The following is a 23,225-nucleotide window of genomic DNA, read 5'->3' as shown; positions in this document are numbered from 1 at the left end:
TTAAATACGTATTAGTATGTGTCGTTTCTGTTTCTGTCTTCTTAAGATTACTTTTAATCAACAATAATATTATTAAGATATTTAAAAACAAATTAAGTAAAATGGTTAGAAATGAAACCAATGTTTTGTTGCAAATCCTGATACGTTGGTACTTAGTTGTCACTACTACGCAAAGGGAAAAGAAGATGTCAATGTCAACGTGCTGAGTGGCCGTCGGGCGCTGCGCCAAATGTCAACTTTCAGTATTACAGTATGCCCGTGTTCACGGTCAATTTACATCATTTTGTAACGTTCACATTATTTATAACTTAAAAAGGTGGTTTATATAAAAACTACGCAATAATACGCCTTAGTCTAGTGAAAAACGGGGCTTAGTGCAATTCTCTTTTAGTTTTTAGTTAACTTTAAATAATGTGTCGTGTACAAATGTGTGTATAGTTAAACAAAAAATAGCATTAATGTAAGAAATATTTTAGTGTAAGGAACGAAAAAGTTCCGTAAAAATGGGCGCGGCGAATGGACGGCGCGAGGCCTTAACGGTGGTCGCGCTATGCGTGGCCTGGTACGCGCTGAGCTCGGCGAGCAACGTAGTAGGCAAGCTTGCCATGACGGATTTCCCATACCCGCTGACGGTGACTATGGTGCAACTGCTATCGCTGGTGGCGTACAGCGCGCCGGCGCTGTCTGCGTGCGGCGTGCGCCGTGAGCCGGACTTCCCTCGCGCGTACTATTGGCGAACGCTGGTACCGCTTGCTGTTGCCAAGTTCTTCACCACGATGTTCTCGCAAGTGTCCATATGGAAAGTGCCCATTTCATATGCTCACACAGGTTAGTTAACGAACTCCAATCAATTATACAATTGATAGCTGCAAGTTTAAAAACAGGACATCACTGTCTCAGCCTTTTACTATATACATATTAATGATTAAAAATATTATTAGGGAATTTTGTATGTCACTCCTAGTAACAAACATTTACACGAAATATTAACAGCCAAACTACTAGACAAATAATTATATCCCTTCTTTTAAATTATCAAAATAACAACATTGGAAATCATTTATTTATTCATTACATTTTTGTATAAAACAAGGGTCTTTGTACTATTTGCTTTGTTGTGCTACTGGGTACCTAACTCATCCACCTACAAATTTAGAAAAAGCAGAGCAAAACTTTCTTTTTTTCATTAATAATTAATCATCAGTTTGCATGATGCTTTGTATGTCTCATGTGAATGTGTCTGTATTTAATGGAAGAATAGAAGATATATATTGACTTGTATTTAACATTTGAAAACTCACTTTACTAAAATTGATAACAAGCTACTGATGGCAGCTAGTTGTTGCGCAAGTTGTTAAATTAATAAACTCTAACCCAAATGAAAAAAAGTGGCTTATGCAGACTGTTTAAATGGACCATGCTTATAGGGGAATCATTGCAGACAGAATTATTGTTAGTGATTTCAGAGTCAATGTTTTATCAAACATGAAACATGGACTATTTCCTATAATATGGACCTAAATAAAGGTGTTTTGTGGAAGTATCATACTAATGATACACCATGCTCTACCATACAAATTATAGGTTTATTTTTCCTGGATAGGTGTTACAATTGTCAATGTCATCTCATTTTACCACATACATAATTCAGTCTCAGATGACATTCCTGTATAAGCCTGGAGCTTCCAGTGTGGCCATGCAGAGCTGACAGATCTTGACTAACACAACACTGTGTTGTATGCTAAAAGTTGCAATCACTTACCCAGGTATCCAATACCTTATGCTTTAACTATGAACAAAACCTTAGCATTAAGATTTCTCAATAATACTCCTACCCCTCTTCTTCATTACCGCTGAAGGAAATAACTTTGTTCGGATCACCTTAATGGATCCAGAGGCGGCAGCAATGTGTTGCAACTACCGGTATCGCTATATATCCTCGGACAGTGAAGGCGACGACACCGCTATGGACAGCGCTGCTTGCGCGCGTGCTGCTGGGCGAGCGGCAGCCCCGTGGCGTGCAGGCAGCGCTCTTGCTGATCGCGCTTGGCGTGGGCGTGGCCTCGGCCACGGAGCTGCACTTTGACGCGCTGGGGCTGGGCGCCGCGCTGGCCGCCGCCGCGCTCCTCAGCCTGCAGCACATCTACTCTAAGCGCGTCCTGCGCGACACCGGAGTGCATCACCTACGGCTGCTGCAGGTCAGCGCACTCAAACCCTTGTTACGTTATCACACTGTATGTTATAGCGCTACTCACATCGCTTTACATCGCCTTCTGGTTTATTAACATTCTATCGGCGGTTGCTACCGCGGCGCGTTGCTAATTTCATTGCAATACAAGTATGCGATCTCTTGCAGTACAAAGGCAATGTTGCGGAATATGCTCTATTCCTTCGTAATAAGCTCTGAGCCGCTGTGGGCGCCTCAAATTTGGAAGTCTGCATAAAGAAAAAGATAACATTCATTCATTGGACGTGCGAACTTTTGACACGACTCTTATTGATTGTCAATTTTTTTAATTATTTCAATTTTGACTATACTTTGCTTCGCAAGGTGTTATGCTTGTGGAGAAGAAGCCGGACAAAACTCATAGGCTACTTATTCAATTGTCAGCGTTAGCGATGCAAATTGGTGATACTTTAAAAGGTTGCTGTTTCGTATTTCTTACGTCGGGCCCACTAGAAGATCCCGGCAGGAGTTGGCTCGCTTTTTATTTTACCCGCACACGCGCGGAGACGGCTCGCTGCTCACGTGGTCAGGCACGACACGCCATGCGGTCTTGGCTGGATGTGGTGGAACCAGGCTTTATTTAGTCTCAAACAAAATACCACCACATCCGTCCGTTGCACGTCTATTTAATGTAAATAAAGTAAAAATACTGGCGATTTGGCGTCTTTTCGAATTGATTCCTGTTACATCTGTGGCAATGACTGATAATTACATTTTTATTAAAAAGAAAATAAGGAATTTTTGCATTATATTAAATGAAATGTTTAGTAGCCGGCTTTGTTTACATTTCATAATCTGTAAGACAATGCTGTTTTCCTCATGTCCCACTCCCACTCCGTACAATTTAAGCAAGTAAACAAGAGTTTGCTACATCAACTTGCCCACTTTCCATACAAATGGACTTGCAATCGATGCCCGCCCCGCCCCTGTCGAAAGTTATTTGCCTGACGCCTTCACGCACCTACGAAAGTAGAGTTGAAAGAGCGTTACAGTGCTCTGTCACCATTACATTGTCATCTTGAGATCCGATCGCGGTCGCGAGCTAAGCGAAAAGAGATGTATGCTAGCGGTGAGACGTGACACTGTCCCGTCGGCAGAAGCTGGGGCGGCTGGCGTTGGTACTGCTGCTGCCGGTGTGGGCGGTGGCGGAGGGCGGCGCGCCGTGGCGGCTGGCGGGCGCGAGCGACGCCCCGCGACTGGCCGCGCTGCTCGCCGCCGACGGCGCGCTCGCATGGCTGCAGGCCGTCGCCGCCTTCAGGTGACCATCTCTTCCTTTACGTTTCCTTCGTAACGTGTTGTGCTCTATTAGTCAGTGAGCGTTTGATTCGTTGCGAAGCGGACGAATTCTGTTCAATAAAGTGATTGTGATCGTGCGTGGGCAGCGTGCTGTCGCGTGTGTCGCCGCTGGCGTACGCGGTGGCCTCGGCGGCGAAGCGCGCGGCCGTGGTGGGCGCGTCGCTGGTGGTGCTGCGCAACCCTGCGCCGCCGCTCAACCTGGCGGGCATGGCGCTGGCGGCGCTCGGCGTGCTCGCTTACAACCGCGCCAAGCTGCACGCGCGCCGTGCCCCGCCGCTGCCGATCTAACTCGGCTCCTCGCCGACCTCACTCCGCTCGTGTCATGTGCGCCTCGTGCGAGACCATCGACGTCGTGCATGGGAGGTAGAGCCGGCCGGCCACCGCGCATTGTGAATTAATAGTGTTAATATTTGAAAAATTAATATTTTGTTACTACGTACTTGTTTTATTTCCCCCGAGATTGTCATACAAAACCAAGTACTTTATGTTCACTTCGCCTCTCCAAGAAAAATTCAAACAATGAATCATTTTAGTGAAGATTTTTCCAAATAACCAAGTATTACGCCTCAGGGGCGCATGGGTTTGCCGGGGGCCGCGATCGGTCGGAGGGCGCTCCACTAGCAATAGCTAAATCGACGTTATATTTTTAGTTTTCGTGTGCGCTCTCGCGAATGTCAGAAGGCCACGGGTTGTATATGGCAACATCAACATTGTTAAAAGGTTTGTGTCGTACCCTCTTCATTTTTAAAAATTTCACAGCGGTTTGAAAGTAACTTCCAAGTTGATTTTATTGACATTCTCTTCTACCCTTCACAGTTCTTACCATTCTTAAATCACTTTTTTTCAAGCCTTTCTTACAGCGCCTTTATCCTTCGCTGCACTATTTAGCAATTTCGCATTTTATAAAAAAAAAAAAACGGATTTCGTGTAAACATTTAATGGGGAAAAATGCTTGTGGCGCTAAACAGTGGCACGATAAGCGTTTTTTCTTCGTCCAACAGAGCTCTTGAGTCTATTGGGACGTGTATGGCCGGAAACGCGATCGTAGGCTAAAAAAAACTGCTACAACCTACACAATTTGCAAATAAAAAAAAGATGTAATAAATATAATTTATTTACATTACATAGTATATGTTCGCAAATCGACACACACGAACTCTCTTAAAACAAATATAAAAACAGACAGTCTTCTGAATCGCTTCTGCACTAACTTAAACGGGAAGGCGGCGCGCGCGGCCGGCACTCGCTGACGTTGCGACTACTTTGTTTGGGTGAGTGGGAGTGGACCGCGCACGCGGCCCCCGTAGGGATGGTCTAGCGGGTGGGGCGTGAGCGCGCCGGGAACTTAAAGCGACTACAATAAATGCGGGCGGCGCGGCGGGCGTTACAGCTCGTCGTGCTCCTCCTCAGATTGCGGCTCGGCTTCCGCCTCGCCCTCTGGCTCCACGTCGAAGTCCTCTTCCTCGGGCGCGGCGTCGGCCGGCAGCCCTAGCGATTGCTGGAGCATGCCCTCTACAGTTTCGGCAAACTCGACAGCCTGCCCCTCCTGCAGCATGTAGCCGGAACGCAACGCGGCGGTACGGTACAGTGTGTGCGCGGCGCGCAGCAGCCCCGCGTCCTCTGGGTCCTCCTGCACGCGCCTCAGCAGCTCCAAGATGACAGGATGGCGCGGGTTGATCTCGAGCATCTTCTTTTGGGACAGGTGGTGCTTGCGCTGCGCGTCGTCAGCCTGTGCCGATGTAACAATTTGTAATGAAATGCCCCTGGATCACCACACTGAGCGTGCGCAGTGGGTCGGGAGGAACGTGGCATACCTTCTGGTGCGCGTTGGAAAGCGCCAGGCGCTCCATATTGCCGGTCCAGCCGAAAACAGTGGCGACAAGCGCAGCGGGAGAGCGCGCGAGACGGCGCGACACGGAAGCGCGTGTCACCCACGCGCCCAGCTTATCGCTCAGCCAGCGAGTCAGCGGCTCCATTTGCTTTTTCTGGGCTTCCAGCGTCTCCTTCTGCTGCTCGCCTGTGACAAGTGCGAAGAGCTTAAAGAACAGACTTCACATATACGCTCGCAATGTGCGCCGAGTATTAAGGTGCAACTGCGTTTGCTGCCCAATGCGGAAAGCTATCACTCACTCTCGTCGAGGTCGAATATTTCCTTGGCAATATTCTGGAACTTCTTGCCCTCATACTCGGGCAAAGACGACAGGCAGTACTCGTCCACGGCTTCCGTCAGGAACAACACCTCGTACCCGGCGCGCACCAGCCTCTCCGCGAACGGCGACTTCTCCACCTGCACACGCGCCATCATCGCTTATGGTTATGAAAATTAAGTAATTTTTTAAGGGCATTCACTTGGTTTTTGTCTCTTGCACACCTTGCCAAAGAGTAGTTGTCTTCATAGCAAATGATGTGCAAGTTGTGAATTAGCAAAAAAAGTGTAAATTAACAAAAAATAGTAAAGTGGCAAGCGGTACCTCGGCGCGGCTGGAACCGGCGATGTAGTAGATGTGGCTCTGCTGCGGCTTCATGCGCGCCACGTAGTCAGCCAGGAAGGTCATCTCCTGCGAGCGCGACGAGTGGAACCGGAGCAGCTTGGCCAGCCGCGAACGGTTGCTCGGGTCCTCCATCACGCCCAACTTGATGCTGCGCGCGAGTGCACGACAAACCATTAACGCGTGTTCACAAGCAGTAGCACATGTTGATTTTGCTAGTCTCTCAAGGTGTTTTCACCAATTTATTCAAATAATTGTGTACGACTGTATCAAGTGTCATAGACACAAACAGGTAAGAATATTCCGGGCGCGGGGTGAGGCAGCGGATACTAACTTGGTAGAGTACTCCTTCCAGAAGTGCTCATACTCGTCGTCGGGAATCTTTTTGAGCATGTCGAGCGCCTTGCGCACCAGTTTCTTTTTGATGATCTTGATGAGCTTGTGCTGCTGAAGTGTCTCGCGGCTTACGTTGAGCGGCAGGTCGTCCGAGTCCACGATGCCCTGCGTGACAACACGTGCAAACGTTGAGAGTGTGGCCGCGGTACACGACTCTTTGTGTTCAGGTGATGATCGCAGAATGCGTTCACCTTGCGGTAAATATAACACTTACGTAAAGTGTGCAGCAAAACTAAAGTAAAGTTGGCGTCAGTACCTGTATAAAGGCGAGGTAGTTTGGCATGAGGTCATTGAACTCATCCGTGATGAAGACGCGGCGCACATAGAGCTTGATGTGGTCGGTCTTGGTGCCGTAGCGGTTGAAACTGTCAGCTGGCTGCACGCGCGGCACGAATAGCAGCGCACGGAACGTCACCTCGCCCTCCGCCACGAAGTGCGCCCTGCGGCACACCGTGCACTCTCACTCACACGCACAACAAACGATCACTCTCCACGTCACGAATCCTACGAGAACACAAGCCGCCAGGACTTGACCGTGACCTGCTAAACTCCGACCGGATGAGATCTTATGTTCTTCTTTTGTAGCCATAGTCATGAGTACAGAAAGGCTGCATCACAGTACCGCATCGTTTAAACGACGTAGACTTTGTACTGCATGGCCTTAGGCCCCATTCGTTGTATAGCGAGTGCCACTGTGGGGGCTGAACACGAACGCGGTAGAAACTGAATCCGCCGCTAATCATCATAATATGATCGTCACAGCGCAGGAGGATGGAGGGTACTTACTTTGCGAGAGGCGCAGCAGTGTCCTTGGTGAGGCTGCGGTAGAACTGCGCATACTCGTCGTCGGCCACCTCGCTGGGCTTGCGCGTCCAGATAGGCTTATTGTCATTCATTACTTCCCAGTCCCACACGGTCTTCTCGATCTTCTTCGGTTCGCTCTTTTCTTCGGCCGCATCCTCGACCTGACCACAAGTATACATCAAATTTCCATCCACACAACAATGACAATGAAGTGACTATATTATCCTACGCGAAGTAGACATCGCGCCATAGACATGCCGTCGCTGGGCTGAGCCGGCAACTGTGCGGGTGACGCGGGTGGGACGCTGTTCGCTGACCTGTGCGTCGTCGTCCGCATCGGCCTCTGGTTTTTCCTCGTCGTCGTCGGCCTCCTCCACAGTCTCGGTGCGCGAGGCCCACAGGTAGATGGGGAAGTTAATGAACTGCGAGTACTTCTTGACCAGCGAGCGAATAGTGTCGGGCTGCAGGTAGTCGGCCGCTTCCTCCTTCATGTGCAGCCTGAAACAGAATGTTTAAGCTACTATCTGTCGCATATCGGCGGCGATGTGCGTGCAGCGTGCGGCGCGTACTCACGTAATGTGCGTGCCGCGCTTGAGCGAGTCGGCGCGCGGGTCAGGGGCGACGCTAAACGAGCTGGCGTCCGACTCCCACACGTGCTGCGTGTCGTTGTTGTGCTTCGAGACGACCGTCACCTTGTCGGCCACCAGGAACGCCGAGTAGAAGCCCACGCCGAACTGCCCGATCATGTCGTTCATCTCCTGCGCATTCGTCTGCGGAGGCACAGACGCGGATTTCGTAAACTACGTTTTACCACCTCAGCACAATTACATAAAGTATTTCAAAAAACAAATTCAAAGTTGCATCTCCAAAAATTGTACGAATGCATAAAACCGAGCACACGGAAAGTGCAGTCTCGGCTGCGCGAATTACCTTCTCAGAGTCTTGCATCTTGGAGAGGAAGTCGGCCGTGCCGGACTTTGCGATGGTGCCAAGGTTGTTGACGAGCTCATGACGCGTCATGCCGATGCCCGAGTCGATGATGTGCAGCAAGCGCTTCTCCGGCTCCGCCTTAATGCGGATGCTGAGATCAGGGTTTGCCTCCAACACCTCGCGGTCCGTCAGCGACATCAGACGAATCTTGTCCAGCGCGTCCGATCCGTTAGATATCAGCTCTCGTAAAAATATCTGTAACAGATTACTTAGAAATCGGAAGGCTATTCAACTCCAATGAAAAAACCCATCGACTTGCCTGCGATCGACAAACATCGAAATGCCTGAAGAGTGAAAATTAATCGAAAGCGAGCCGGTACACTTACCTCCTTGTTCCGGTACAGGGAGTTGATGATGAGTTTCATCATGCGGTTGACCTCGGTCTGAAAAGTGAAGTTCTGGGCGCGCTCGCGCAGTTCCTTCATCTGCGCCACACTCAACCCGTCCAGCGAGATGGCCTCCTCCTCGCGCAGCACCGCCTCCGCATCTATGGCAACGACAGTTCGTCAGCAAAAAGCTGTACGCGCCTGCGCCCCGCGTCGCCCCGGCGACGTTATGTCAATCGCACGATGTCGTATCAAACTTCTCGGGCACTAACACTGCTTCCGGAGCGATGAACGAAGAGGTGAAGGAGGAACCCAGTCCGGGCGACGAGGGTAACGCAACAAGCAGGGTGAGGGCAACACGCTGCTTCAAGCTGCGTTTTGCAAAGCAGGGCGAGCCGGGCCGCTCTAATCTCTCCGCCGTGAAACCGTTGGCGTTACGTAAGCACACATTCATCGATTCTTGACCTGAATACAAAACTTAATATTTGACAAGTAAATGTTGATGCAGCGGCGCCGGTGACGGACAAGTGGTACGCGCGCACCCGTCGCGCCGGCGAGAGCCCGGAGGCGGGGGAGACGGCGGCGCTGGTGCGCGTTCGCGAACGCTTCGCACGCGGCCCTCGCGACCTGTACGCCCACCCCGTCACCAGCGCGCATGAGTACGTTCCCACGCGACGCCAGGCGCAGGCCACCAACGCGGCGGTCCGTACAAAGCGCACCCGTTATCCGGTGCGACTGTGACCACATTACTTGTGAGGCAGTTCTAGCGAACCCTGACGCATACGAAAGAAAGCTTTTGATTGCGGTTAGCAACGGTTTAAAATGTTTCTTTACGTCAGGTACGGCTGGTGGTGGGAGGTGGGCGCAGTGGGCGCGGCTGGGCGTCACCACATCCGTGACTCGGCGTGGCTGCGAGAGCGTTTGCGGTTGCTCGCTCCGGATGCCGCCTACAAGCGTCGATAGCGCTTCGATTGCACTTCCAAAAGCCTCGAGCTACGGATTGCAGCCGCCCATAACAACATTCAAGTTTTTTTTTTAAACCCAAGCACTAATAACTTAAACAGTATACCGGTGGGAAATTCAATTGAATATGAATTAAGTAACACCAAACAATAATCAGCTTTTTAAGTAAAAAAATTGTTAAGGCAGAAGTGCAAATGTATATCTTTGAATAGCTCATTATCATTTCTCTAGGTCTTGTTGCTTTTTAATTAAAGTGCCTTGCGATACTTACTGGTGGGCCTGCGCACACATTTCTTTTTACCTGCATTACAGCAACCAAAAGTCAGTATAAAGATGTTTGAGAAATAATAAACATATCCTGCAATGTTTACATAGGCAACAAGTTGTTACACAGACTAGCATATAATAGTACCGACAGGCTCACTTATTTAGGTAGCACACGTGTGGGTCTGTGAATTCTTTACTAAGTAAGCGAAGTCAAGGCTGTGCAGGGATAACTTTTGCCACAGTCAAAAAATAATAGGAAAAGAAGAAATGTCCTACAATAAAATGTAAATATTCAATTCAAAAAAATGTCGACCTAATCATATGTGGTGCAACAATGATAATTTAAATGTACCAAATAAGTTCTTCACGCTATATAGAGAGATTATTATTATACTAAAAGCAATTTACTTGAAACAACTGCTGCAAAAATTCATAAATAATAACTTTTTTTTTACTACTTAACCATATGATTAATTCAATTAACATGGAGCTGAAGATTGCCATAAACAAACCAGTGCCACATGAATAAAAACATTAAATAATGGTCAAATAAAATATTGCAGTGAAACAACAACACACTGATCACTTCCCAGAGGCAATAAATTTGTAGCATCAATAAACTCATTCATCTCTTATAACCATGTTCCCGTCCAGTCAACCCCTGTCCTGGAAAATTGTTTCCACAAACAATTTACCCTTGTAATAACATCTATCTAAACTCTTATCCCCTGCCTGCCATCGACATTATGAATGTGGTTTGTTTTAAAAGAGACCACTCTGAATTACAATGTAACAGTAGGTAATTGCGTGTCTTTTTCCTCGACTTATAAGCACTTTATCAAACACTAACCTGTACGCGAGCCTTCTCTCGATGCGCCCAGGTCCACGTCAGCTGTCACCTCCTCCACCGTGCCAACACCTACTTCCTCCTCCTGACCATGGCACCATCCTAAAACATACAACTATCTATAAATATTTCTTTACAAACGCAGCGGCTATATAAACAGAAAGTTCTAGAGTCGACGGCCTATACATTAAATTAATGATTGGATGATTTATTCTTTAACATTTTCAAGCAAGATGGGTTATATCTTCACCCACAAATTTATGAGGATAAAGAAAACTTGAGCGATGCAACGCAGACATAACGAGTGAACCATGTCTTACCTGACAGGAACAGCACCCCTAGCGACACCAACAAGAAGTATTTCATTCTTGAGCTGTAAACTTTTGTTTTCGGCGTGGAACTTTGCTAAAAAAAAGCCGTCGAGCGGCGACTACGTGATAGTCCGCGAACAAACTCCGAATGAAGCCGGCGCTGCTGCGACCGGTGCGCGTCTCGGACACAGGGAACAATAACGACTTACAGGTTTAATTGCAATTGGCCCGCAACGCCTGTAAATAAAAACCCACCAATCGCAGGCGGCCACGACACAGAAAGACCTAATAGCAAAAAAGTTAATACAAATGTCTAATTTCCATTGGACCGGCCTGTATCGGGACAGACTCGACGCTAAACTCTGGGTTGCCATAAACATAGGATTAAACAGTTGTGTTACAGAACGACTGCAATTTTTCGTATTCGTTGGGATTTGTGAACTGTAGTGACCCTACGGAATTTTTCTTAAATACTTATCGTTACAAACATTGTCAATACTAATTTATAAAAAGCATAGTTGTAGTAGCGTTGTATTTTTTTAACGAGTTAGAGTATTAGTTTTAATTTGAAAAAAACTAATACTCTAACCTTTATGGTCTAGAGGAGTGTGAGACGAATGAAAAAAAAAACAGAATTGGCAGTACATTTTATTACTTTAAGGTATATAACTATTTATATTCCATAATTTACGATTTTTCAATAGTGTTTTACGTTAAACAGATATGTTTTATTGTATAAGTTATTTCTAACTGCATAATGAGAGGGAATATTAAGTAATGTAAGCAAACAGTCCCAAAAATAAAATGAGACTATAGAGATGTCCTTCAAACTCGTTCAAAAATACATAAGATGATTACGTATTTTATTTTGATTCTTTACACAAATAATATTGTACTTTGCTTATCTCGGCAACAAACCATGACTACATATCGAAGAATGCGAACAGAGTCGCACAAGATATTATTTTTTCGTTTATCATAAATAGTACGGTCAGCTAAGCCGTCTTGCAACTTTATGATTTAAAAAGGTTGTGATGAGTCTTCAGGGACGGAAGCCGTCTTACTGAATACTATCGCTTTCCTTGTTTCTGATAGTAAGGTACACCGTATTCCAATAAAAAAATAGTTCAGTTTTTGAGGTGATCTTATGTTTTACGGCAGCGCGTTGTACTTTTTGCCATCTTGTAGGTTGAAGCCATTGCCATAGAAGTTTTGAGATTTCTGATCGAAAGAGTGCGACTAATAGTTATGGCAGTACTCTCATGTTATTAATCTGACACTATTTAAGGAATTTTGAAGCAACTGAAACATTTAGAAATCAGATAAAAGCGATACAAGTTCATGTACGCACATACTATTTGTGAACAACTGCACCCGACATTATATTAAATGTTCTACGTCCTTACTTCTATCAATTTATGGTTAAAGTAAACGGTTGTCAGATGTCATTTATGACAATTGGTGACAGTGTTATTTACTACCGAAGTAAACTGAGTTAGCTTAAATATTTAAAATCGGCATCATGAACGAAGGCCCTAGAATCGTAACTTCGAAAAGGCGGATCAAGTACAGAGAAAGCTCATGGCGAGTCCACTATTTCGAGGTGTGGAGCGGTGAATTATTATGTCGCGTTGCAGCGTTGAAGATGGAAGACTCTATGCTGATATGGGTGGGCGCCGGACAAAACGAGGCGGCGCTGGGCGAAGTTGCTCTGGGCATGCCTGAGCGGGCCCCGAGCGGCGGTGCGCTCTGTACCTCTTTGCTCGGCGTAGAGTGCGGTGCCGCAGCGCTCGCACGCCAACTCGCCCTGGCGCTCAAACGGCCGGTCTATGTTTGCTGCGGTGCGACTTTTGACAGATTTACGTCGCCACTGGTATCACGCGGGCTCTTTGCCGAGATCAAAAGTCGGCCCGATTGTTTTTGACCCTAAAAGTGAATAGACAATCAGTTCAATGTAGATGTGTGGCGTGTAAATAAAGTTGGGTCGGGACCTATTTGCGTGACTGTGCTGGGGCTGCTCAAGTGGTCTTACTGACTTAACTTTTTACAGCTTACTTTTTCTAAATAATCAATAATGAGAATGAATACATTTGTGTATATGCTTTGGCATACTATTAAAGTTTCAGTTTAATTATTGAATAACATTATTAAATTGTAAAGTTGGATGTTGCTCCATAGGACACTAATTTGTTATGGTGAGTCTCCACAACTATGAAAGACTATAGTAGAGAATGGTTGGTAGTGAAAAAACAAAATGACATCCTTAATGTCATCCGGCTACTGATCAGTATTAATTGTTAGACCAACTAAAAATTCTGAAGCTTCTATTTCTGTATAAGCTGGTCAGAAATATAATTGATTTCCCTGTGTGTCATTCTAATTGTGGGATCTAGTGTCTCTGTCATCCCTGTTGAGGAATGACTCTGAGCACAAATTGACCAACATCAGGACTACTGAATCAGAACACTGTTGTTGATGTAGTAGACTTGCGCTTTAACAGCATTAGTAAGTCATGTACAATGATTTTGAACAGCCCTTATGTTAACATTTTTATTATATATGTTGTGTTTTCTCTTCTTACTTTATATTTTATGTATTGCAATGTTCTATTATTACTTTTACCTCTATTTTGTGGATGTTGAACTAGTCTGTGAGAGATTGTTGTTTTTATGTAAATATATATTGCCTACTTGTCTCTGCAGGCTGGTTTTCACAACCGAGCGGCAATGCACTCATCTTGCGTTGGCATTGACTTATATACTCTCCATTAAGTGTAAACAGTCAGGAGTAACAGATAGTAAATAAAAAATAAGTATTTCACTCTATTTTATTGTTTTATGTTGCTTGTTTAAAATAGACTAAAATTATATAGAATAGTAAGGATCATAATGATTTCCTTAAAATGAGTTGATCAACTGAAATCTGAAACCGAGCGGTTCATAAGACCCTTAAAACAAAAATAGGAAGTGGCTGGTTCAATAATATGCTTACACTTAATGAAGGAACAAATAGTGGTGTGGTGCATATGATTATCAAAAAGGTGAGCTTAAATCATCAGGGGTAAGCATTAAATCTAGCTGCAATGTAATTAAAGTTATTTAATATTGTGTTATAAATTTTTTTTGGCCCTTAACAAATTGCAGAATTTCTATTTATTTTGTAGAAATCTATTACATACTGATTAAAATTATTCTGAATCCTCTCCCTCGAAGTGACATTTTTTTAAATAACAACACCATTGAAATGAATTTTTTGTTTTAAGAGGGACAACAAGCTCAAATTTATTTTCTGGAAAGTTCGAAATTTCCGATCTCCCAGTTTTTCAATATGACCTACAGATGGGCAAGGGCGAGATTTCAAAAAATTGACCAAACTAAGACTACACGCAATATTTAGTGCACTAGAATGTTTTCATATAAATCATTGCTTGTGATTACTAGTCGCGCAAATGTCTCGGAAGTGCCATTCTCGACAAGCTCACTTGCCCAAAATAGATTTATTAGGGATTTATAGGCGCCAAAAAGTGCTGCCATAAGTATTTAAACAAAATTAGGATATTGCGCGAGACAATGGACGGCTGTAGACTTGAAATTTTTTAAAGGTAAGGTCGTGATTGGACGCTAAGTTTGGTTAGAATGTGTTCCCTTGTCTCGAGCACAGATCTCAGGGCGCTGAACATCTAACGGCAGCGGGCGATTCAACTTCGTCGTCCGATTTATTTAATTTGTGTTGGTGACATTAAAGAGCCACTGCAGTTCCAGCAACGGGGTTTGTACTTATTTTGTTTCTGTTTACATGTTTGAAACTGCTTCGGTATAAATGCTCTGGAATATATATTTTTAGTTCCGATTACTGATTGTCTTTTTGGCTCGCAATAAAATAAACCCTTTTTCTCCGCGGGAAAAGAAATAAAAAGTCATTACATAAGAAGTTTTCGATAAATTTTTAACTAAATATTTTTTTGTGTAATTCCGAATTCACTTTAATTTCTTCTTGCCGACATTGAAAAATGTCAAAACATACACGTGAGTTTTTTTATAAGGAAAAGTGTAAAACAAATTGTCATTTCTAAGTTACCCGTATTGTTAATAGAATGGTCCTTGCTGTCGTTGCAGCTATTTCTGTAACAATTTCCACATACCGTCACGCACTAGTAGCCATGTTTTCGAAGTCAAATCATTCTTAATTTGAATAAGCTATTATAGGCATTTTCGAATTGTCAATGAACATAAAATGTCGGCACTGTTGTCCCAACAGGAAGCTCCCACCGGCTCGGGAGGCAGATTTGCTGAGAAGAGCCGGCGCAAAACTCAACAGTTGCTCTTGCGGTTGATATAGTTTTTATAAAGAGTGCGCGGCAACAGTTAGCTTCCCGATTGCATATCAACAACATTTAATTCTACGCATTAACATCGGTATATTCTTGCATAGGATAATATAATATTTCTGTATATATGTTTTAAACCTCTCTCGTGGCAGATCTAATATTGATTGTGGGGTTCTATCGTGTAGCTCGTGCCATATTTCGACAGGAACAAGTACTTTCACCTCATAAGTCAGAAGTTAATGTCACCGCTTTTACAGCATACGATTTTTAGCAAAACTTCGGGAGAATGCCCCCAGGGATGTCCGTCATGGCGAATATGTATCATTTTCAATAGACCGACCTGAGTCTGCTGATTCAAACAAGAAAGATCCAGAATTGCCCATTGCATACTTTTGGATTTGAACTTTGTTGCATTAAAATGTTCAACTGGTTGTTGGGGAGGTATTATTTTTGTCGCAATGTAAACGTATGCATTGTAACGCAATATCTTAAGTTTCCAATATTTTCTCTGTCGCCTCAAAGCAATAAAAATGCAACCGCCACCGCCGGCCGCCACCTGGCGGCGGGGCGAACGGGCGCCGCGAGCGGCGGGAGCCTTGGCAGTGCCAACGGCCACCGCGCGGCGGGGCGGCGCTGCCTCCGCGCGCGCCGACTTCGCGGGACCACAATTTTTGAATGCATCGCTCACTAATTAATTATGTTTCCGTTTCATTATTTCCGCACGCGGACGTCGCGCGTGTCGCCGAGTTGTTTTTATTACTGTTGACAATCAGCATTTGCACTGACACCTTCATTAAATAACAATTTATTTTTCAATAAGGATCGGTTGAGTTCGCATTATTGCTTTATAGCCAATATAAAATGTACCTGAAACTTAATTGAAACGCCCGCGCCGAGAGCTGCGCACGGAATAGCGCTCGTGACAGTCCATGAGCACATTTTTCGGCGCCACGTGACAGACCGTTGCCTCTGCCGGGAGCTGGCAATCGGGACCAGCACTCTAGCTATAATTGTGGCCGTCCGGCAGCAAAACAACTATAGACGACCCCAAAACTATGGCCGCTGACATAAGCTTTGTTGGCTGTTAAACTTCTTCACCAGGCCCTGCTGCGGCGCCGCGCCGTAGTAGGGCCTGGTGAACGCAGTAAAGGTGTATACGTTGATTAGCTTTAAACAAATAAAATAAGGTGTTTTTTATTTGTATAAAATATATGAAAACTCGTAATATGTTTTTGTTAAGTTTATTTTCATTTAACTATAGTGTTTAGACGGTGCCGTTTTATTTGATGACTTTTGGCATCTTGGTCACATTGGCGTGATGTCGCTGCTGCAGACCTTTTTGGTACTTTGTTTTTTTTGATAAAAAAAAAACAAAAACGCTACAAGGAATTTTTTTCTTTGTTAAAACGTAATAAAAACAGATCGGTTTTATTACGTCTTAACAAAGAATCACAAAGACGCGTTGAGTTGGTGTGACACGCAAATATTTTTTAAAAAAAATTATTTCAAAATTCTCAGATCGCAAACGTTTAGACCAACTTCGCGTTACTCTTACTGACACTACGTTAGGTTCAAATAGGCTACAAATTTTTTCCGTCGCCTGGGCAGCCTTATTAAAAGTATTTTTTTCTATCCTCCTTGTAATTACTTTTTGCTTTTATTTCAAAATGAAATTCATTAGTTTCATTATATGTTAATAGAAAAAAACTAATAGAAATACAGATCGAAACAAAATTTTAGTATTTCGTGCCCCTTTTTTAAATGTAACCTTTTTAGTATCATAAAAAACCAGACAGATGCTAACAGTACAGCCGAAAAGGTCATATAATATGTTGCTACTATTTACGAAAGGACTTTTCCCCGTCAGGACACAAAAAATGACCACGACCCTCGGACGTGTCGCCCGCCGCGACCTGACCGCCGCCGCTGCGTTGCGTGCCACCTAGCAGCTCTTCTTTCCGCCTCGAGGACTGGGTCGCGGGCGCTGTGTCGCGCGCTGCCGCCGGATGTCGACAAACGCATCACTCCCGTGTCCGGGGGTGTCTTCCGACGGCACCGCCGGCCCGCGTGCTGCGCGCGCAGCGGTGTCGTCACGTTTTCTAACTGCCGTCAAGTTGGTTTGCGTACGTACTACGATGAGATGCAGTCGTTAATATGGAAGATAATAAATGTTTGTTAAAAGAAGCGACTGTTATCAGCGCAGAGGTCGAGGGGCCGCCCGTAAATTTAATGGTACGCCAAGAAAATGTGTCCGGGCGTCAATAACGGCGCGGAGGTGGCTGCGCTTCGGGGAACTCGTTCCAGCTAGCAACGCACGTCGGCTGGCTGCGCGCGCGGGCTGCGGGGCGGCCGCGCTTATCTGATGGGATCTGCGGTATATTTATTGGGGCGACGGGGTAGCGCGGTAGCGGCACTAAACCCGACAATTTAATGTGGCTCGTAAAGGTGGCGGGTGCGGCCGCCGCCGATAATTTCCCTCCTTGTCTCGATAAATTAGCTTAATTAGTGCGTAAAAAAACGGACGGCGCGGAATCTAGCGCGCCCCCGTGGGTGGTCGGCCGGCCCGACGGGCACCAATTAGTTGCTCCACCCCCCCACCCCGCACCCAGCCCCGCTCCCGCCCGCCACAGCGCTTGCGCTGTCTGCGCGTCCGGCTGGCGGTCGTGATCGCTTGCGCGGCTGCAGCGCGGGCGCTGCGCTTGTGACAGATTGTGCACCGCTCTGTCGTAAAGCCGCTGAGTCCGCGCGGCGCCCGCGCGCTCTTGTCTGACAAAATTAAAGTGCGTGAGATATTCTGATTTAAATTAACATTAGTTACAAGTTTCGAACAGTCGGTCTGCAAATCGAAGAAAGTTCAGCTCGGTCTACCGCAAGCATACCTCAGTTCGATCAAATAAAATTTTCAAGAAATAATGCTATACACATTCGCTCCTATGCAATTCGTAGACCCCGCGTTAGTCGAGCTAATGCAATGACAGGTTTCGAGCTGTTCGCGAGCATCAGCTCTGGCTGCATAAAGTCGTTGACAAAGCACACGCAGCGGTGTATCGCTGCAGTCTCAACGGAACCTAATCTTCTCAAATATATTCAAATATTTGATGGTTATTTTGTGCGTGGCCCGGAGTACGCGTCGCCAGTGGAAGGATTCGCAGTCCTTATTGTGTTTCATTTGCTTTATTTTGACGTTTATACGTGGAACTATTCCGCAGCAACAGTCCGGTGGCGCGGCGCAGAGTCTCAGTCAGAACTGTCTCTCGTCTCACGCCCTGCGCTGCCGCACGGCATTGAGCGCAAGCTGTACATTAATGTTGTGACCGGTTGAATATTTTCTGTTGTGTCTTCTATTCCGACATATCTGAAACTTCTAAGCGTCTGTTGTATTTGTCGGCATATGCTTATATAGTTAGTTAGAATTGGCGGAAGCTGGTTATCGGGAACCCGTTTACATAAATTTAAAATTTAATTGTTCATTATTTGTCCGTATACTTTTTAAGATTTTCGAGCACTTCCTGCTTCTTGGAGGTGCTTAAGAATGCTGCGCGTATAAAGCTTCCCCAAAGTATCGAGGAAGCCGATAGGGCGGCAGGACGAGGAAAGGCTCCTGGGCTTTTAGGGTTTGAGAAGTGCTAAGTTATCGAACGTTTTCTTTTTTTCCGGGCGTCCGTAACGATATAATTAGTGAGGGAAGTGTAGCAACAAGTAAATGAGTTGGGATAGTTAGATTTCCAGGATTCTATTGGTCATCATGTCCAAGATTGACCTTTTCATTCACCATTCAAACTTTCAATAATGTCAGTCAGAGGGATCAGCTAGGAATGGTGTCACTTTTAAAGCCTCATCATGTGAATTGACGGAGAAGGCCCGCACCTATACCAATCATCAGTTAATACAGTTTGTAATAATAGAGATTCCGCGCACCCGAGATGGTCACTAGACATGGTTTTGCTGTAACCTCAGCAGCTGATACTGATGCAGTAAATATTTGATGCCGTGACAGATGTCAGGCGTTAACAAACAACCGGTCGAGCTCCGCGCGGCCGGAGTTGATCAAGTGTTCCATTACAAGCGTCGCCGTGCCCCGCTCGGAGTGCCGGCGCTTATTTCTCTAATTATGCGAAAACGCGGGCAGCAGCGCCACGGGGCGCGTGTGTGCCGGGGGAGCGGGGGGGGGGCAGGGGCTTAAGTTATTAACACACGTGCTCAAGTCGAACGCGAAAGTTCGCGGAAGTTAATCTCGTGCTCCATTAGAGAAGGTGGCGCGCGGATTACCGCGTCCCGCGGCCCCGCGTAGAGTCCCCGCACGGCGCCTGCCCCTTCCCCGCGGCCGGGGCGATTCAGGCACAGTGGCTCTGAAACGTTTCAGTTTTGAAAATTTTTCTCCGACTCAATGCGAGCATGTGTTCATTTGCGGTCGGCGGCGGTATTTCCATTAATTATTGCTACGCTGAGCGCCGACGCGCCGGGAAGTAATCTCGAATAGCTGAGCTCAAAACTAATTTAATTGCAACTAATTCTTGTAATGCCGTTCCTGCCGGCTGCGCCGCTGACTTATTGTGTTTGTTTAAATTATAATGGAATAATAGCAATTGTTAACGCGGCCCGGCGACGGCGCACGGCGAGGGGCGCGGGACGCGGGACGCGGGGGGGCGTGGCACTCCGCGTACTCAAGACTTAATTAAGAAGCGGGGATACTTCATGATCAACCGAACTGTCTGTTTAGAACAAAGTATCTCAGAAAAAATATATTTGTTGGTTTGGGTGACAACGTGCGCTCCGGCTTCGCAGCGCCGCCGGCCGCGGGAGACGGCGCGGAGGTCGCCGCGCAAGAGAAGTCACCTTCACCTCAATAAGCGAACTGAAGAACAAATAGCGTCAAACAAGAGCGCGGCACTACGGTCCAACGAATGACCGCGACTGGTCACCTCACTCGCGGATTGGTCGGTGTGTAGCCCCGCGGCTCGATACAATAACGGTTGCGGTGCGAACAATTCTCAAGTACGGGTGATGCAGGAACAGAGGCGATGGTTCGGGTCTGTCGGTTCAGTTAGGAGTCCACGGACCCCTGGAGAACCGAGAGCCGCTGCGAGCATGAACTGATACTCGATAAAATAATGTTACGTCGACCGAGAGGGGGCGCGCGCGTCTCGCGGCTAGCCCGTGTCGTTGTCAGAAGTGCTGTTGCAAGGAAGCGTTACAAGGAAGCTAAAAGACGTTACAAAGAAAGGACGCGGGGGGCATTAGCACACAATGGCGCAGCTGCCTTTGTCCGCGGCCGGGCGCCGCTCCGGCTGTCGTAGCCACAAAAACTTTCGCGCGGGCCGCTCGCGCTCTGCGAGCCCGCGCTGTGCCGAACTCCCACCTCCCTGCCGTATTTTTCAGAACAGCATCGAGTGCGTTGCGAGTGCTGGACGCACGTGGAAACGGAGCGCCGGGAGTGGGTACATCGGGGCTCGTCCGACACATTAATAACGTGTAATTAACTGCATATGTGTTGCTAGCGGGCTGCGTGCGAGCTGCGTGCGGGCTGCGTGCGGGCTACGAACGGGCTGCGGGGGAGCTGCGATCAGTTCGCGACGCCGAGCTGCGGGAATGCATTATGCATGATCGGCATAAAAACGCGAGTGGCTCAACTCGTCGCGGTTGACGGAAACTGTCAGCCAGCGGCGTTGCGACACAATTGCAGCGCTTCCGGGTGGGTGGGTGCGGTGCGGGCGCGGGGCGGTTTTTGCGCGAGCCGCGGCGCGTGGCCGGCCAGCTGCGGCCACAGCCGCGCATTTGCATACAATGCGGCGCGCACATGTCGCGCCCGCGTGCACCGGAGACAGCAGTGCAAACGGACCGGCCGACGCGACCCCGCCTCGCGTTCACGCCGACGCAACGCAACGAAGGAAACGAGGAAAATTGAATGAACTCTTATTTAGCTTCGTCGGCGGCAAATTGTTCGATAACTGTGAAAAATTGAGGCGGCGCTAACTGCGCAAATTGAGTGAAGCCGCACCCCGCGCTCCCCCCACCGCACCCCGACCCGGCCCGACGCACGGGGGAATGAAAATACCAAAGGCACCTGTTATCGCTCCGTAGAGCAGCGGTAAGGGAGAGACTTTATAGGCGGCGCGAGCGCGGAAGGAAGCGGGCGCGGGTAAGCTTGGGCGCGCCCAGCAGCCAATCGTGGTCGGCCGCTGATCGTGTTGTGCGGATTGTCGGTGGCGCTCGTGCCACTTCGTGGCCGAATGGCCGCAGCGTCGCACGACCGCAAACATGGAGTGGTGAACATTTTCGGCAGTAATTTAATATGAGAATGTATTTAACGGTGCAGCGCTTGATCGAAATTTACAGAAAGGTATAGTTAGTCTGATTCACGTTTTCGAAGACAAAACCGTATGTCAGCAACCTGAGCACTTTCACCAATCCCGTGCGAGCGGACGCAACAAGTAGAAAACTTTTCTAAGAAACTTCGTTTTACCGAACAGCAGCTCATTGTGCAAGAGAAGTACAGTTAAGTTTGGTAGAGCCTTCAACAGCCCACGCGCGGACGCCCGGGGCATGGTGTTAAGCCGCGAGTTCCGTTTCGTTCGCCCTCTTTCCGGGTGACGCAGTCAGAGCCGCGCGCGCATTGTGATGATGCATTCGTCTATCAGTGCACGCGCCGGCGGGCGCGGGGCGGTGGCGGGGTGGGGGCGGTGCGCCGTGTCGAAAGTCCTGCATTTAAGTGCCTTTAAACGGCGTCAAGTACGAATACTAAATAGTGCGTGAAGTTATTACTCGTAATAATTATCGGCAGTTAAATTTAAGTGGTTGTCAATGCGCACACGCAGGGCTGCCACCGCGCCGCCGGCCCGGCTCGCAGATGCGACGTGCGCCCGCTACAACAAGCCGAGAGTATCGCTTAGTGCATGTCGGCGGCCGGTACTCGGCGCAGCGGCCGACGCGCGAGCAGCAGCCGCGGCGTGCGAGTGCGTCGCGAGCCGTGCGCCTGCAGCCCTGTCCGCTGGCGGGTGTTGGCGGCGTGGTGCGGGGGTAGTGCGGGGGGAGTGCGGGCCGCGCTTCCGAGTGCCGATACTTTAACGAGCCGCGCGTTCGTCTCCCGCCTCGTAAATCAATCGGCGCCGCTCGCGCGCTCCACTAATAATATCCGATTGTCGCGTCGGGAGAGAGCGCCGATGCAAATAAGTTCTCACGCAGCGCAAGGAGCTCTATCTTTCACCGCGGACAAATGCTGTTTGTCAGGTGGCGTTTACGGCTTCTTTTCAATGACCGAGCTCCTGGGCGGGGCAGTTACATTATATGCAAACTCTTAGGCCGCTAACCCAACGTTCCACGGAGTGACAGGGCACAAGTTCTGTTCAAGCTTTGACCGCGCACGCACCACGAAGTGTCCGTGGTCCGGAGCGGGAGCCGGTTCCGTACGGTAACTGATAGCTTTGAGGATGCTTTCGATTACCGACAAACTACCGACTTGTATCGCCCCGCTGACGGAACTTTTCCTGTTTTTGTTTATTAATGGTAATAGACCGGAGACCGCCAGCTTCTTCACTCGAGTAACTGCCGACTGGGGCTGACAAGTACGACACTAACATGTTACTAATATTGTTATTGTGCTAATGTCTATTATTGAATTATGAATAAGATGAAACCAGATTGCAAAGATCTCTTCTCGTATTTGATTGCGTTTCGATCTGTCTGGGCCGCTAATGCGAGCACCGCGCAGTCGGAAGCACCCGCGAGTGTGGTGGAGCAGCGCACGGCGCCACGCGGCCTCCGTGTTTCTGCGCTCGTCGTGTTGAGCGGCGACTGTGGGAGCTGCTGCCCGCTTCAAGAGTGCCAAGAGAGAACATTTTAACGGAAACTAAAATCAGATTGTGCTCCCTCAACATGGCATGCCTCAATTTCCAGTGTACTCCATGTTGTATATTTGTCTGTATAAATAAGACATCGAGTACACTAATTCCCACGTTGCCGGGCTGCGTGTTGGTTGATATAGT

General features: G+C 47.5%; 2 protein-coding genes across 3 annotated transcripts; one reads left to right on the top strand and one right to left on the bottom strand.

The window, feature by feature from the left end:
• The first annotated feature begins 192 nt into the window (after positions 1–192).
• Positions 193–3,973, top strand: LOC137930943 (solute carrier family 35 member E1 homolog). Of its 2 annotated transcripts, none has more exons than XM_068774313.1 (4): positions 193–828; positions 1,948–2,198; positions 3,328–3,485; positions 3,610–3,973. In XM_068774313.1, exons 1-4 carry the CDS (start codon positions 504–506, stop codon positions 3,809–3,811), a joined length of 936 nt encoding a protein of 311 aa, XP_068630414.1. In that variant the 5' UTR covers positions 193–503; the 3' UTR covers positions 3,812–3,973. The 2 variants fall into 2 exon arrangements, with proteins under 2 accessions (XP_068630414.1, XP_068630413.1); XM_068774312.1 differs by having other exon boundaries at positions 3,325–3,485; positions 3,610–3,972.
• A 648-nt stretch (positions 3,974–4,621) lies between these two features.
• On the bottom strand, positions 4,622–11,107 carry Gp93 (heat shock protein 90 Gp93). Its single transcript, XM_068774679.1, has 13 exons — positions 10,926–11,107; positions 10,609–10,707; positions 8,529–8,689; positions 8,143–8,397; positions 7,786–7,982; positions 7,530–7,710; positions 7,195–7,373; positions 6,665–6,848; positions 6,347–6,513; positions 5,995–6,163; positions 5,654–5,810; positions 5,338–5,540; positions 4,622–5,252 (listed from the first exon to the last, which is right to left on the bottom strand). Exons 1-13 carry the CDS (start codon positions 10,969–10,971, stop codon positions 4,908–4,910), a joined length of 2,343 nt encoding a protein of 780 aa, XP_068630780.1. The 5' UTR covers positions 10,972–11,107; the 3' UTR covers positions 4,622–4,907.
• Between the last annotated feature and the right edge of the window lie 12,118 nt (positions 11,108–23,225).

The sequence above is a fragment of the Battus philenor genome, unplaced genomic scaffold (genome assembly GCF_028537555.1).
Source record: "Battus philenor isolate CCGP_79_NKW_IND1 unplaced genomic scaffold, ilBatPhil1.0.hap1 SCAF_7, whole genome shotgun sequence".
NCBI classification, from domain to species: Eukaryota; Metazoa; Arthropoda; class Insecta; order Lepidoptera; family Papilionidae; genus Battus; species Battus philenor.
The sequence above is the reverse complement of the archived record's forward strand: the minus strand, read 5'-3'. Positions and strand labels throughout refer to the sequence as shown.

Excerpts from the sequence above, each read along its gene's own strand:
- LOC137930943 (XM_068774312.1), top strand. The coding sequence starts at position 504 with ATGGGCGCGGCGAATGGACGGCGCGAGGCCTTAACGGTGGTCGCGCTA. Across the intron at positions 829-1,947 it reads CATTTCATATGCTCACACAG|TGAAGGCGACGACACCGCTA; the intron begins GTTAGTTAACGA and ends ATCCTCGGACAG. Across the intron at positions 2,199-3,324 it reads ATCACCTACGGCTGCTGCAG|AAGCTGGGGCGGCTGGCGTT; the intron begins GTCAGCGCACTC and ends TCCCGTCGGCAG.
- Gp93 (XM_068774679.1), bottom strand. The coding sequence starts at position 10,971 with ATGAAATACTTCTTGTTGGTGTCGCTAGGGGTGCTGTTCCTGTCAG. Across the intron at positions 8,398-8,528 it reads CCCTGTACCGGAACAAGGAG|ATATTTTTACGAGAGCTGAT; the intron begins GTAAGTGTACCG and ends AATCTGTTACAG. Across the intron at positions 5,811-5,994 it reads CCGGTTCCAGCCGCGCCGAG|GTGGAGAAGTCGCCGTTCGC; the intron begins GTACCGCTTGCC and ends GCGCGTGTGCAG.